The sequence below is a fragment of the Rhyacophila brunnea genome, unplaced genomic scaffold (assembly GCF_057557595.1).
Source record: "Rhyacophila brunnea isolate RB1 unplaced genomic scaffold, BYU_Rbru_1.0 scaffold_20, whole genome shotgun sequence".
Lineage (NCBI taxonomy): Eukaryota > Metazoa > Arthropoda > Insecta > Trichoptera > Rhyacophilidae > Rhyacophila > Rhyacophila brunnea.
In genome coordinates, this window is record NW_028232860.1 from 3,205,107 (window position 1) to 3,220,892 (window position 15,786).

Genomic DNA, 15,786 nt, shown 5'->3' on the forward strand with positions numbered 1-15,786 from the left:
AAGCCTATAAAATAATTTTCAATTGTATATTAGCTTGATTATTTTATATTCTACAAAAGTAATTTAATTTGCCAATGTCATCTGTTGTATAATCACAAACACAATAAATTATAATAGAAGTTTCACAGAAAAAAGTGTAAATTCTGATATAATCGTAAAATATGACCCGTTGCAGTGCTCTACTTGAGAATCGGCAGGATTCGAACAGCGCATATTCGCCCCCCAAATTTAACTAATATTTCTTCACCTCTGTGGACGCCTATAAAAGACTGCTTTATCAAATTGATTGTAACTTGATTAGTTGAAAATGACTGACTTTAAGGTTTGAATATAGGCTAAATTATTGGGCACAGACATGTGTGACAGCAGCATTGATTGAGTTAATAATTACACTTCATAGGTTTTTTTTTTCAAACCAAATAAAATGATAATATTATAATCTTACTTGTCTCAGTGGTCTCATCAGTTGTAGAATAACCACTGTCCGTTGACATTTCGGAGGTGCTTTCTGTTGAATCCGTGCTCGAATCTGTGCTTGAATCGGTGCTTGAGCTATCGGTTGATCCTTCACTTGTGCCTTAAAAAAATGCCACACACCATAAATTCAGTTTCCTCTTAATTACTGTATATATTTTATAGTTGCATCGAGAAAGTAGATTGCATAGACATAGTACAACCAATGAAAATAATGAAGACATTTGGATTAAAGTAAAGCGCAACTGCGACACTGACAGTGGCTGACGGCGTGCAACTTGCAGTTCGAAACGCGTGCAAGCGATACCAAATGTTTTTTTCAAACTAAAATGTCGCATTCCACCAATGTGCAGAGCTCCATTTGGTAATATGTGTTTTGTGAATAACAATTACATCATGCGAGCCGACTAACAGCTGTCACATTATGTCCAGAATAATCCCAAAAACCCAAGATTTTTAATTTGATATACAATATAAAGCTTAAACCTACTTTCATCTGTTGAAGTGAAATCGGTCGAGCTGAATTCTGTAGACGAGCTCAAGTCTGTAGAGGACTCGATCGTAGATCCTTCCTCAGAAGTCGATTCGGTCGATTCAGTTGAACTGCTTGATGAATCAGATGTTGATTCAGTTGAGTCGGTGGAGCTGCTTACATCAGTAGAACTACTAACATCTGTTGAGCTACTAACATCTGTTGAGCTACTGACATCTGTTGAGCTGCTGACATCTGTTGAGCTACTGACGTCTGTTGAGCTACTGACGTCTGTTGAGCTACTGACGTCTGTTGAGCTGCTGACATCTGTTGAGCTACTGACATCTGTTGAGCTACTCATATCCGTTGAGCTACTGATATCTGTTGAGCTACTAACATCAGTTGAGCTACTGACATCAGTTGAGCTGCTTGCATCAGTTGATGACGATTCGGTCACGTCGGTTGATGATTCTGCAGTAAAATAATATCATTATCAATACTAATACTATTTCATCATATATTATTGTATCCAGGTTTCGTCTTTAAACGTTTATATTACGAAATCTAGTTGATGTCCAATGAAACACTAAAATTTGTTAATTAAGAGAAATACGAAAAAAAATAGTTTTCTAAACAGCCTAAACCAGAGGTTTTCAAAGAGTGCACCTCAGCACTCTGAAGTACTAGAGGATATTAATTTGTAAATTTTAATAACACCGGGAAATTTTAATTTGATGCGCTAGTATACTGTCAAAGTATGCTTCAGTGGCTTTTTACTTTAGAAGATACAAAATTCAATGCAGCATACTGCTCTTCCCTTATTTTTGTATCACATTTACTTTGAAGATTTGAGAAACTGTATGGTGAATACTAGTCTCGCCTATTCCTGTGATTGGTATTGTTTTAGGTTTCGCAATGACAATGCCGTCTCTGTTCTGGCAGAACACACTAACTGGAGAATACCAGTTTTGAGTAATTTGACTTTGAAGCTTTTAAAATGTTTGAAATGGTCTATCATGTGAGTTTAAGGGGGGACATGCTCGTCGAAGGTCAAAATTCAGTTTTTATTGTATTTTCAAACCATGATCCTGGACACTCCTTAAACGTTGTAGATAATCTATTTATATAATTTTGAAGCCTTATTATCCTTTATAGTAATTTTAAACATTTAATGACTGCATAAAGTATTTTTGTTACATAAAATAGTATTCTTTTAAACCTCTCGCTCTAATGTTTTAAAATATAGTCATATTTCGGTACATAACTGTGCAGTGGTGTTAGGATTTTTTACATTTATTAATTTTTAAACTCATTTATAAAACTATAAGTATAATTTATTACGAGATAATTTTTGTAAAATATTCACGATAAAAAATTATATTGATAATCTCTGTGATCCCAAATTTGACAAGAATTAGGCATTTTATTATTCAAAAAATCGGCAAAATTAACACATTTGAAGATGATTCTAAAGATATTTATTATAAGCTATGTCTTTGACCATTCAAGTGTGATAAACATATTATGAATATTAATTGCTTTATAATAATTATTGACCTAAGAATAAGGTAGTGTTTTTTTGAAATACGCCATTTCTTTTGTCATTCCCCAGTGGTTAAGCTACAACATACGGCCGTAACCGTAAATTGACAAACTATAATTGAAATAGGGAGTAAAATGATATTAACGCGCGTGTTTGAACATGTACCGTTTAAAAAAAAATAAAAAACAATTCGGTTAGGTACATGTTCAAACACGCGCGTTAACATAATTTTACTCCCTACTTTAATTACAGTTTGTCAATTTATGGCTACGGCCGTATGTTGTAGCTTAACTACTAGGGAATGACAAAAGAAATGGCGTATTTCAAAAAAACACTACCTTATTCTTATGTCAATAATTATTATAAAGCAATCATTATTCATAAGATGTTTATCACACTTGAATGGTCAAAGACATAGCTTATAATAAATATCTTTAGAATCATCTTCAAATGTGGTAATCTTGCCGATTTTTTGAATAATAAAATGCCTAATTCTTGTCAAATTTGGGATCACAGAGATTATCAATGTAATTTTTTATCGTGAATATTTTACAAAAATTATCTCATAATAAATTATGCTAATAGTTTTATAAATGCGTTTAAAAATTAATAAATGTAAAAAATCTTAACACCACTGCACAGTTATGTACCGAAATATTACTATATTCTAAAACATTAGAGCGAGAGGTTTAAAAGAATACTATTTTATGTAACAAAAATACTTTATGCAGTCATCAAATGTTTAAAATTACTATAAAGGATAATAAGGCTTCAAAATTATATAAATAGATTATCTACAACGTTTAAGGAGTGTCCAGGATCATGGTTTGAAAATACAATAAAAACTGAATTTTGACCTTCGACGAGCATGTCCCCCCTTAATAAGTAATCGTAAAAAGGATGACTTTAAAATAAAGACTGTTTATTTATTAAGAAGGTTTCCAGACTGTAAGACGGTTTGAAATAAGGAACATTTTGGTATAACGAACTCAATATGTAATTTTTTCGAATTAGTGACTTCTGCCAAAACAGTGACGATGTTAGACAATGATTAATCAATACTATAAAAACTGATCTGACATTATGTTACCGTTTTCCGGGAGTTTATCCTGACAATGGCAATATAAAATATGAAACATAATATATTTATAAAGATTCTTAAATTAGGAATGGAGGTCCACCTAATTTAGAATATTATTATGTTATAACAGAATAGGATGTGAATAATATATTGAAGATCTGAGGATTAAAATAATCCAAGTGCATACGGTCTGGTAACCAACTTGAGTAAATCAACTTTAAAGTTAAATATGCATTTTTTTGTAAAATCTATGTAACTGTTTTCAAAATTCTGTAAATGAGGTCATGTTCTAAAATGATCCACTTACAGTGGTGGCCAAACCGTGGCGCATTGGATGATTACAAGTGGCGCAATGCATCATCTTAGTTGATATTACTAGCCATTTCAATGATCTAAATTTAAAACTACAATGCAAGAATAAATAATTTCCTAGCTTAGTAAATAGCATCAGTTCATTTAAAATGTTGTTGAATTAGCAATTTGACAAAGTACCTATATTGAAAAAATCAAGATTTTGCAATTATCATTTTAATGTTGTTTTTATGATTTTGCTAAAGAAGAAAACTGCATGCTCGCAATTATAAACCTATTTTCACTTAGTGAACAAAATGTAATGCAGATGCTCATTAACATAAAAATGGAACTGATTGATTTAAAAACAAATTCATTATTGAAAATGAAATTTGATGAGCTTTTTCCAGATCAAAATGCTTCTGATATAATTAATTTCTGGCGTTCATTACCCTGTGAACATTTCCCAGAGCTAAGAAAATTTGCAAAAAGTTATACGTCGCTTTGGACAATGAACAAGCATTTTCATCCATGAAATTGATTAAAAGAAAAACACGGTCGCGAATAACCGATTTAAATGTATTGCACGGTGCATCTGAACTCGTCTGGCCACCCCTGGACTATTACTATTCCAGCGCATCTATTATATCCACAAGAATGCTTTAGGCCGTTACGGCAGCTATCTAGGGTAGGTTTGTATCAAAGTATTAGCACTTATTGTAACAATTACAATACGTTAGTTGTAATTGTTACAATAAGTGCTATGTTTTAACAGCACCTCTTTTGGCTGTGGTAAATTTTAGAGGGAGATAGACAGTTTTGACTGTTTAGACGGCTAACTTATTGTAATTGTTACAATAAGTGCTAATACTTTGATACAAACTGTCACCTCCGAAAGGGGGGGAGGGGGGGATAGGATGAGCTCTAGGCCCCCCTGATGATGTAATGTCATGTCAAGTCACGGTGGTATCGTCTGCTTCTTCTTTCGGGGACATGTTTATGTTGATTGACAACGCGGAAGTACAGGCGAAAACAGGGCGTTTATTGTTCTGCGTATAAATACAGTAAAGTACAGCGTACAAATATTTAAAAAAAAAAAAAAAAATTTAAAATGGCGGCGGACGCCGGCGAGCGCGGCCGGCGTCCTGAGAGACCAAAAACCGAATGACCCTAATAGGGGCTGGTAGGGCAGAGTAGGTAGTAATAATACCCAACAAACAATTCACAATTATTCTATCTCTGAAAAATGACAAAAACAGCCTCTGGCATATGTACCTGGCTTGTAAGTAGGTACCTCAGGTCTCATATTTCAGACCTTTTCTAGGTACATGCTTTGGAAAGGGGCTGTGAATTTCTTGGAATTATTACTACCTTCTGCATTTCTTTGCTTGTTAGCTACATATTTTGAAATATTTGAACTAGGTACAAATACATATTTTTTTCAAAGTAATCTCAAATCAGATATTCTAGGTGCTAGGTACATTGTATGGCTGGGAACTTTGCTTCCAATATTGGTCAAAATTGGATGAAATGTAGGTAATAATATTAAAAAAATGACATTAATAATTACTATTTGCTTACGGGCTAGAAATTTGCCTCGCAGTCGATCTGTTCATGTTTGCATGAATCAGCCCAATGATGATTCAGGCCTCGTGGCCTTGGATCCTCTGAGGATGCCATGGTTTAGGCGGTATCAAAACCTACCACCCTAAATAGCTACCATAGCGGCCGAAAGCAGAGGATAAAATATTGGTATTGCTTTATGTTTATGTGTGCTAGAAGGGGTAAATGTTAGATAAAAACATTCAATTAGACACATTATTATGAGATTAGCTCATGGAGGGTACTACAATGTCATGAATAAAATATCTTTTCATATCAGAAAACGGTTACTTATATTATGTTTGAATCCTTCTACGTGCATAAATTGGTATGCGATGATGTCACTTGTAATCTTTAATTCTCGGTATCTTATTACATTCAGTAGTTTTATTAAATTACCTGTTGAAGATCCAGATTCGGTGGTCGTCTCTGCACTCTTGGTAGATTCGGTAATGTCACTCGGATCAAATTCACCCTTCACATCCAGAGGTTCCAGTGTGGTGCCCCCTTCGGTTGTCGATGCATCAGAATCTGTAGAAAAAATCATTATTCAAATCTAATACTAATCTAATATGTTCAGCCTTATTTGAAAAGATTCAAAAGTAAATCGAAAATACTGTAGGTGGCGTCGATGCGAGGGCCAATGGTGTTGTGATGAGGAGATGTGAGAAGTCGTTGTTCGTAATGATGGAAGAGTGAGCGTTTATTTAAGATTATATCGTCTCTGTTCTGGCAGAACACACTAACTGGAGAATACTACTTTTGAGTAATTGGACTTTGAAGTTGTTAAAATGTTTGAAATGGTCTATCATGTGAGTTAATTAAGTAATCGTAAGAAGGATGACTTTAAAATAAAGACTTATTAAGAAGGTTTCCAGACGGTAAAGTTTGAAATAAGGAACATTTTGGTATAACTAACTCAATATGTCATTTTTTCGAATTAGTGTCTTCTGCCAGAACAGTGACGATATTATAAGACAAGGGTACAATCGGTATAATAACATGAATAAACTGACAGTACTGGGCGATGTGTTTCTGTCGGAAACCTATATCGAATTACTTTCAATCAATAATTGTGATGCAACTTAAATTATCATTATTTTAATAATTAGTCAGCTATTATCTAGAGCAGGGATGGCGAACCTTTTTACGAACGCGTGCCAAAATCTCCCATATAATATTTTTCGACTGTCTGACGTATCAAGTAGTTTTTCATGGCGAAAAAAAAAGTTTTTTAAGTTTTCTAAAAAAATGGTTTTTAAGAATTCCATTAAAAAAGTTATTACAATTGAGTTATTGATATTCTATCTTTCACCATATTTCTAGCCAAGGCATATCTTTTATTCTTTAAATATTTTTGTCTTGTTTTCAGCATTCTTAAGAGCATACTTCAGTGAACCTGCAAATAATTTTCAACAATAGGTGGGACGTAATTTTGCACTCGTTGCCAATCGGAGAGCGATAGTCGAGCTGTGAGGACGTCAATTTGTTTTGTGATGGTGTCGGAGGAATATATTCTTAAATCGTGTAAAGATGACTAAAAAACATTTCGCATTTACTTGAAAAAGAAAACATGTCAATGAATATACTATTATTATTACTAATATAACAATAAACAAAACATTAAATGGACGCATGTTGAATTTTTATGATAAATTATGTTTTGTTCGTCACGTGTCGTTTGTAAAATCTGCGCTTCGCGTAGTCACTTTCTTTTTAGACCATTCCTCAGCTAAAGTATAGCCTTAAAGAGATCATGGAAGCATTTGAACCACTCTTCTTTCATATTATATTGTCCATTACTTACTAAACGGTGTTCCATTTTTAGAGATTATGTTCAAAATAAGTCAAAATAACAAGCATTTATTATATTTGAACGACTGCCGATAATTAATTTCATAAGGTTTGTTGATTGAATATTTTTATTTTTAATTGGTCGATCCTAAGGACCCACGTATGCAATTGTATATTTACATTAAACGTAATGACTAATGATTATCTTGAAAAGGATTTGCCTACTATTTTTTATACAATGCGATTTGTCATTTATGCAACCGTTTGCGCATCGATTGGAAAATATAATAAGAAAATACGCATGGCTTTGTCGTCATTATTTTTTAATATTATATATAAGTAAACACCTAAGTAGGCAAGTATATTATATTTATTTGTAAATTTTTTTTTAAATAGGTATACATAATAATATATAAAATAGTAATTTCTCTTCTTATCAAAATGAAACATTCGCGTGCCATAGGTTCGCCATCCCTGATCTAGAGTCATAGAGTATAACTAATTACTGACAGAGTGAGAAACAGATATGCAAAAATTATTGTTGACGTCATCGATTTATAGGGTTTGCTATAACTTGATACTATGGAAATGCTTATTAATTTAAATTGTAATTTAATATCGCCGATCGATCTGCTGACACATGTAATGAATTGTTTATCGCCATAATACTAACACGAAGCTCCACAAGCAACACTTTTCATAAATAAGCTATATTGCTAGCCAGATGTATGCCACAACCGGGTTTACGCGCTCTACAAATACGTGCACGCAAGGAAATGACCACAGAAAATGAGTGTGTATACACGCTGTACTTTACACTCACTACACTGGCCCTGGTCACTTGTTTTAAATAAATCAATATATAGTACATAATATCGTCGGTGTTTTGTAAAAAAGGCGAATTAACCAAAATGCTATTTTACAGGAGGAGGATTTCTAACTTTTGACATTTATTTGCTTATTACCTGTTTACAAGTTTATAATAAAGCTTAGAAAGAATACTGTCATTATAATAGGTATTATTATATAATATTTTAAAAGGCCTAATATGTCACATTCGCTTTTTATTTTGTAATTTTAATTAATTTAATTTTAGTCGATTATCGTTTTTAAGTAGTTTCCTGTGGAGATACAAATTCACCGTTTTTACACAACAAAGCTAGTGGGGTACATATTGTATTTTCATTAAAATCTCGATTTCGCCAAAATGGTTGATTCGCCCTTTTTACAAAACACCGACGATATACTGCCATCTCTTGTAATCATGGTGACATTTTTAACCGATATACAAGACCTTATGATATACTTTTAATACATTTATAAATAATGATGTGTTATATATTTATAAATAAAGAAATTCGTGGCCGGCCGGCATTTAAAGGATTAAATATTTCTCTCAGAAGTCAGGCAGAAAACCCAGAAAAGTCAGTGACATATGGAATTTACGAGAGACTTCAGAAACACCCACAGAACTGCACAATTTAGTAGTTTAATCACGCTATTAAAATGTTTGCGTTAATTATCTCAGAGAGTAGATCGATGTTTTTTATATATTGTCTGGAAACCGATCACAAAGAATTGATTGACGATGATTTCAGGTTAATATGACCAATATCAAAAAAGTGTCATGAGCGAGATCGATCGTTCCACAGAACATTTACCGGCGATTCGGTAGACAGAATTAGAGAGTATTAAGGTTCAAATATAATATGCTGCACATCGTGTACTGTCACATGCTGTCACGGCGACAAATTTAGTCTATGGTTTCGTCATTCCACAGAATATTTTTACGGATCACTATCTCTATAAATTCAATGACAGAGAGTACCAATCTAATGTATTAGTATTTTAAATTATTATTCATTATTCATGCTAATTTCAATTAATTTTAACAGTTTCTACGTGTGCATACGTTAAAATTACTTGCGAAATTGCATCCATAGATAATATTTGAACAGAACCCAAACTGTAGACCAACATTCTTATAGAAAATACATAGTGCCAACCACTAAAAATAAAAAACACATGAGTCGAAAATCAAAGTCGAGACATTTAGAAAATGATAAAAAAACGTTCATTGAGTCATGCGGGTGTCGATGCAGCGCGGGACGCGTGAGGTGACCTCATTGTTGTTTTAGTGATTTCGGCAGATTTTGCTAAATGACAATGTTCGTTTAAAGGTTCAAAATGTGCTACGGGATGGGAGCATCAGTATGATAACATTTTAAATACCTACCAAGAAAAACGACGTAACACTCATTCTACCTGTAGCGACAGCTTACTGTGACAGCACATAACATGATAATAATAATATTTGAACCTTTAGATTACATCGTATTTTGCTCGAGTGATCGTACCACTCGCAAAATTGACGCCCACACCGTTTTCAATATGCTTTGTCTATTAGATGCAATTGTACAAATTAAATACATTTATACCTATACAAAATACAGTTCCCAAATGATTAAATTTTGTTATTTTCTAAATTGGAAATTCATTTCAATTTACGATCAACACAAAACTAGTTATATGTTACTAAGGTATGTAGTAGTATTTCACATCTTAAACAGTTTAAAATTGAATGAAAACTATTATCCATTGATTTAAAGAAAAAAATTGCCATTGAATCAAAGAATTTGGACTACATAAAAGTCTTATACTGACACTACAGGTAACGCTCATTCATCATAACTTATTTTTAGTAATTTTTTTTTATCCCACAAATGTTTTGACATGTGACACATATGCCAGGAATCATCATAACGAGTGGAGAATCATGACCGTATTATTTGACAGTTATCGAAAGGTCGAGCAGGGTAAACTACAACTCAGAACAAAAGTAATGTAATTTCTTCAGTTTATTCCAAAGTTATATTGCTTTTATTTTCGTATGACATTTTTTTTTTTATTAATTTTGTATATGTTATTAGAAAGGCGCTTTCATATTTTAAATTGTTTTGTTGTTCAAATCTCTGGTTGATCAAAATTTCAACAAGGGGTTACATGTATTTCTATTATGATATTTGAACACATTTATCGTACGAATGAAGCAAAGTCAAGTTGGTATACTGAACAGATATTATTTAACATTGTTATGTTGGCATTTCTGATTTTCTAATACAAGCAATGGCTCATTTACACAAAAAATTTACCTAATAATAAATGTTCTTTTACCCGAACACGTAATATTTCATAATTAATCATAAATGTAATATCAGCACTATTCTCATTAATTATAGGCAGAACATTCTTTTTTAAAACCGCGGTTGTTTATTTAATGTGTGTTAAAATCCAGAGCAAGGACTAAATAGATTGAGGGAATGTGTATGAACATCATTGTCATTACAAATTTTCAATAATTATTAATAGACAATACCTGTTGTACTAGATGAGTCGGTTGAACTGGAATCAGGTGTTGTTTCGGTGCTTGAATCAGTTGTGGAATACTCAGTACTAGAAGAGGAATCAGTGCTACTAGAAGAATCGGTACTGCTAGACGAATCGGTACTGCTAGATGAGTCAGTACTACTAGACGAATCGGTACTGCTAGATGAGTCAGTACTGCTAGATGCATCGGTACTGCTAGACGAATCGGTACTGCTAGATGAGTCGGTACTGCTAGATGAATCAGTACTACTAGATGAATCAGTACTGCTAGAAGCATCTGTACTGCTAGATGAGTCTGTACTGCTAGACGAATCGGTACTACTAGACGAATCAGTACTGCTAGAAGCATCGGTACTGCTAGATGAGTCGGTACTGCTAGAAGCATCGGTACTGCTAGATGAATCAGTACTAGAAGCATCGGTACTGCTAGAAGCATCAGTACTGCTTGATGAATCGGTACTGCTTTGAGAATCTGTTGTAGCATCTGTACTTGAATCAGTACTGCTTGATGAGTCAGTGCTATCATCTGTACTTGAGCTGTCAGTTGAACCGTCTGTGCTTGAATCAGTAGAAGAAGCATCGGTACTGCTTGACGAATCAGTGCTGGACGAATCGGTACTGCTAGACGAATCAGTGCTGGATGAATCGGTACTGCTAGACGAATCTGTTGACGAGCTCGAGTCGGTTGATGAACTTGAGTCTGTGCTCGAACTGAATTCAGTTGACGATTCTGTGCTGCTCGAGTAGTATGTTGTGCTTTCCGTTGAACTCCCTGCGAACAGTGAATTGTAACAGAAAATAAATTATGGTTATCCAGTGGTGACTTCATGACTTGACAGTATGATTTTCCAATAAAGCTTTCCCTCTATTGATTAAATATTTTCACAATAAAGTCTATGTTACACCTAAATCCGCATTTAGACCAAGCGAGCGAATCTTTGTTCTTCCCCCACTCCAGCAAAAATTTTATACTCGCTCAACAAAAAGCGAGAGAATTTCGCAGGAGAGGGGGAAGAACAAACATTCGCTCGCTTGGTCTAAATGCGGCTTAATACAAACCATTCTAATAATCTCAGTCCATTTTGTAAAACTCATAAATCCCATATAGGTCAAAAATGCGTTGAATACACTAGTATTATCGAATTCAAAAACTTAATCTACAAACTGGCTAACTCCATTTGGGCAAAATATTCAGGAGAAAGAAAAAACTTAATAATTTTATATTCAAGCAAAATTTAACAATCAATTATTACAAAAATACTCTCGGTTACTAACTAATTATACAAGACTTCCACTCACAACACATCTAATCATATCAAAAATCAATACACAAAAACCTCATAAGTAAATTGTGCCCATATAAAATGCAAAACCTCGAAAATAACGTATATATATATATATATATCAGAATAGAGACTTTATCAATGTTTAAATTTCGAACTTCTATTTAAAATGACAATCAAGTTTTGATTATACTGAGATGCATGTCGCATACTATCACAATGTCACGGCGACAAATTTAGTCTATATAGTTTTGTCATTTTGAAGAATATATTGAACAAACACGTTCTCTGTAAATTCAATGATGGAGTAACCTAGTAATGAGTCTCTGTAAATTCAATAATATTTTGAACAGAACAAAATCCGCAGACCATAGATAATAGACAACATTCTTATAGAAAATATATAGTGCCAATGGGTAAAAACAAAAAACACGCGATTTTGACATGATTCAAAATGTGTAGGCATGAGAAAATGATAAAAAACGTTCATTGAGTCATGCACGTGTCGATACAGTGCAGCGCAATGTGAGGTGACCTCATTGCTGTTTTGATAATGTTCGTTTAAATGTTCAAAATGTGCCATGGGATGGGAGCATCAGTCTGATAACATTTTAAACACCAAGAAAAACGACATTACACACTGTTTTCCCGTAGGGGCAGCTCACTGTGACGTCACGTGATAGTATGCGACATGCACCATAATATATTTCCGCGCTTTAAAGATGATTCATGCTACTGCTTGCTTGGAGTCTACATACTAGCTAATGTGATAATCATTGACGAAGATCAGTTGGAAACGCCTTTTCTTCGAAAAACAAAAAGAAATTTGGGCGGGGCGTGCTTCCAGCTTCGAGAAAGTGAAAATTAGATTTGGGAATTTACAACACTTGGCAAAGAATTAACACAATGCTTACGGGCCCTTTTAATTAATTTTGTAATTAACGTGTTAATTTGCATTTGAAAAGTAATTAGCAAAAACACAATTTTGTGCGGCCCGTAAGCTATGGGTTAATAGACATTGAAACTAAATTGTTTGGTTATTTTAAAACGTGTAAAAGTGTACCTACCAAACAGAATAACTACAAGACTTCAACAGGCTATTTTTCATCTATTTCAGCTTTACTAAAAAGTACAAGCCAAAATTTTGATCCGTTCGGGAAAAGAATTTTAAAAGTAAATGTTACGCCAATGATGGAAAAAAATTAAAAACCACATAAAAAGTTGGTAAGTAGATAATTTTAGTTTTTAGAGTTAATAACGGTCTATATAATATTATGAATAGAAAAAAAATTCATGGTGATCCGATATATAGAACACCCACATAAAGCACAGCGATTGTAACATTATGCCTGATTTTAGAAGGAATGCCAAACTTCATTTTGCAATTACTATAGAATATGATTTCGAGACTTACCAGTAACCCCACAACGTGGGGTTGCTGCCAAATGTTGCTAAGTCGATAATTTAAGTGTTTGAAGTTAACAGCGGATTATGTGTCTATATATTATTATATGTCAAACTTCAAATTGCAATAATTACTCCATAACATAATTTCGAGACTTACCACTTTTTTGCAGTAACCTAATGATATAATTTATTTAACTAACCAATTTTTACCAAATTCAATATTAGACAACACCCGGCTTGGAAACGGCCTGTAGCATGAATCATCCTTTATTTATACGGTTTTTACTGTCTCATAAAAAAAAATTGCTTTGGAGTTATGAGGTTTAAAAGATAGAATGGAGAAATAATTGCAAAGGATTACCCTATGGTCCGAATAGCTCGATCTACTCTACTTAGTAAAATTAAAGATTTTGTTACCAGTTCCTTCTTCGGAGTCGCCGGAACCATCACCTGATCCAGCTATAAAAGAAGTTATAAAATTTAAAATACATAATATTGATAAATATCGAGGGTATACTGACAGAAAGCATTAACTCACTAAAACAAGTTCTGAGATAATCGCAAAAAGGACTTTAATTTTTTTTTTCAAAGCATTCTCCCACGTAGATTTTTTATGATTTAAAAAAAATTTTCTACATTATAAAGACTAACCTTTATGGCAAACACAATATACGACATGTTACAAGTCCTGTATTTTGTATACGCAAAACGCATTAGGTCATTATCATGCTTTCTATCAGAATAAAAAAATAACAATATGATTTAATAATGTTTCTATTTTCTCACCATTATATCCTATGCCTTTGTGCGTTTTACCAGGGCTTAGAGCGTAAAATTGTATACATTTTGGCATTTAAAACATAAAAACAGCAAAAACTGAAATAATGTGTTGTCAGTATACCCTCGATATATTCGCTGTATTCAAGTTGTATAGAATCAAAAGTAGAACTATCCATTATCTATTCAATATCAATTTTAAAACTGTCAAACATGGATGATTTTATATATTATTATTTTAAATTAAATTAAATTCTAGATTTAAAAGTTACTAATTTGTAATATTTGATTAATTATTTGTTTAATTAAATAAAACTTATATAGTTATAGTACTTATTTCACTTTATTAATTAAATTTTGGACGGGTTTCATCCTCCTCAACGGGACATTATCAACTTGAGTTAAGGAGGACGAAACTGGTCCAAAATTTAATTAATAAATTGGAATAAGTACTATAACATTGTGCTTTAATTAATTAAACAAATAATAATTAATCTAATAGTACAACGCAGTTCCACCATGAATAAAATTGACAGTTAACACTATAAAAGAAACTAATTTGTAAATGTAAAAAGTAATAAAATAATTAATAAATAATAATTATATTACGGATAATTCAATTTTTGATTCCAAACCACTTAATAAATAATATTAAGTTATCCTCGTATTATTCTGCACAAATTTAAATTGATAAAAATACGGAGATAATAAAAAAATTAATTACTGTATTCCTCAACTTCTGGGGATACTTCCAATGGAGAAGTGTCATATCCGGGTCCATCGCTCATCATCATGTCGTCCTGAAAAGAGTAAATCATTTTAATCATTCTGCCATATTATAACAATTTCAAACTTTCCACTGTAATTAGAAATACTCCAATAATTAAGATGACAATTTTTTTTTACGGTTATCTATCTCTTGGTGGAAAGATATATTGTCATGAACAGAAATCATAAGTTTAGCTTTAAGGCACACGGTTCTAAACCGCATACGGTTTCAGTCTGTGGATGGCCTCTTAGTTATTTCTTTCATTATAAATTCTTGTTAGAAATGCAATTAAAAAGAATCATAACTGACACGGCTTGTCATGATTACCATTGGAGATGTTGCTTTGTCTTCGTCTTCCTCATCGTCACACCATTCTTCATCGTCAAACTCGGTGACAGGTTCCGTTGAACTAATATCCACTGGTAAAAGTTCATCTAAAAATATATGTATGCATTAAACCATGATAGTTAATTTAATATTATATTATTGTTCGACTTTTTAAACTAATTTGAATTAGTGCATAAGAGTAAATACTGAACTGAAGAGAATAATATTTTAATGACGGCACCCGGTGGTTTGAATTTGTAGCTATATAAATGACGGCAACATCTTCAAATGAAACTCTCTAGGTTAGTAGCGAAGAGTAGGGGTAGGCTGTTAGGCTGATTATCCAGTCACGTTGAACGTCGGCACTGATCAGCGAATATGTATTATCACAATCTAGCGTTTTCTAATACAACTGATTGCTCAGCGCTGAGCAGCTTCGGCACCGACCGTACGCACCGCGCGTCAGCCCCGCTCACTACACGGCACTGAAGCGCCTTCACTACCAGTGAGCGTTGTAGTATCACGCTGAAAGTACGTCATGATGAGTTTAGTCAAAATGAGTCGTGATTTATAGACTTT

At 33.1% G+C, this 15,786-nt stretch overlaps 1 protein-coding gene across 1 annotated transcript in view; it reads right to left on the bottom strand.

Moving 5' to 3' along the window:
- Positions 1 to 15,786, bottom strand: part of Ppn (proteoglycan-like sulfated glycoprotein papilin) — a 326,333-nt gene that overhangs the window by 52,888 nt on the left and 257,659 nt on the right. The window contains exons 18-24 of the mRNA XM_085948667.1: positions 15,208 to 15,314; positions 14,836 to 14,911; positions 13,752 to 13,793; positions 10,634 to 11,416; positions 5,863 to 5,994; positions 965 to 1,417; positions 446 to 577 (exon numbers count right to left, since the gene is read on the bottom strand). Coding sequence (XP_085804793.1) covers positions 446 to 577; positions 965 to 1,417; positions 5,863 to 5,994; positions 10,634 to 11,416; positions 13,752 to 13,793; positions 14,836 to 14,911; positions 15,208 to 15,314 — 1,725 coding nt within the window. The remainder of the gene's footprint in view (positions 1 to 445; positions 578 to 964; positions 1,418 to 5,862; positions 5,995 to 10,633; positions 11,417 to 13,751; positions 13,794 to 14,835; positions 14,912 to 15,207; positions 15,315 to 15,786) is intronic.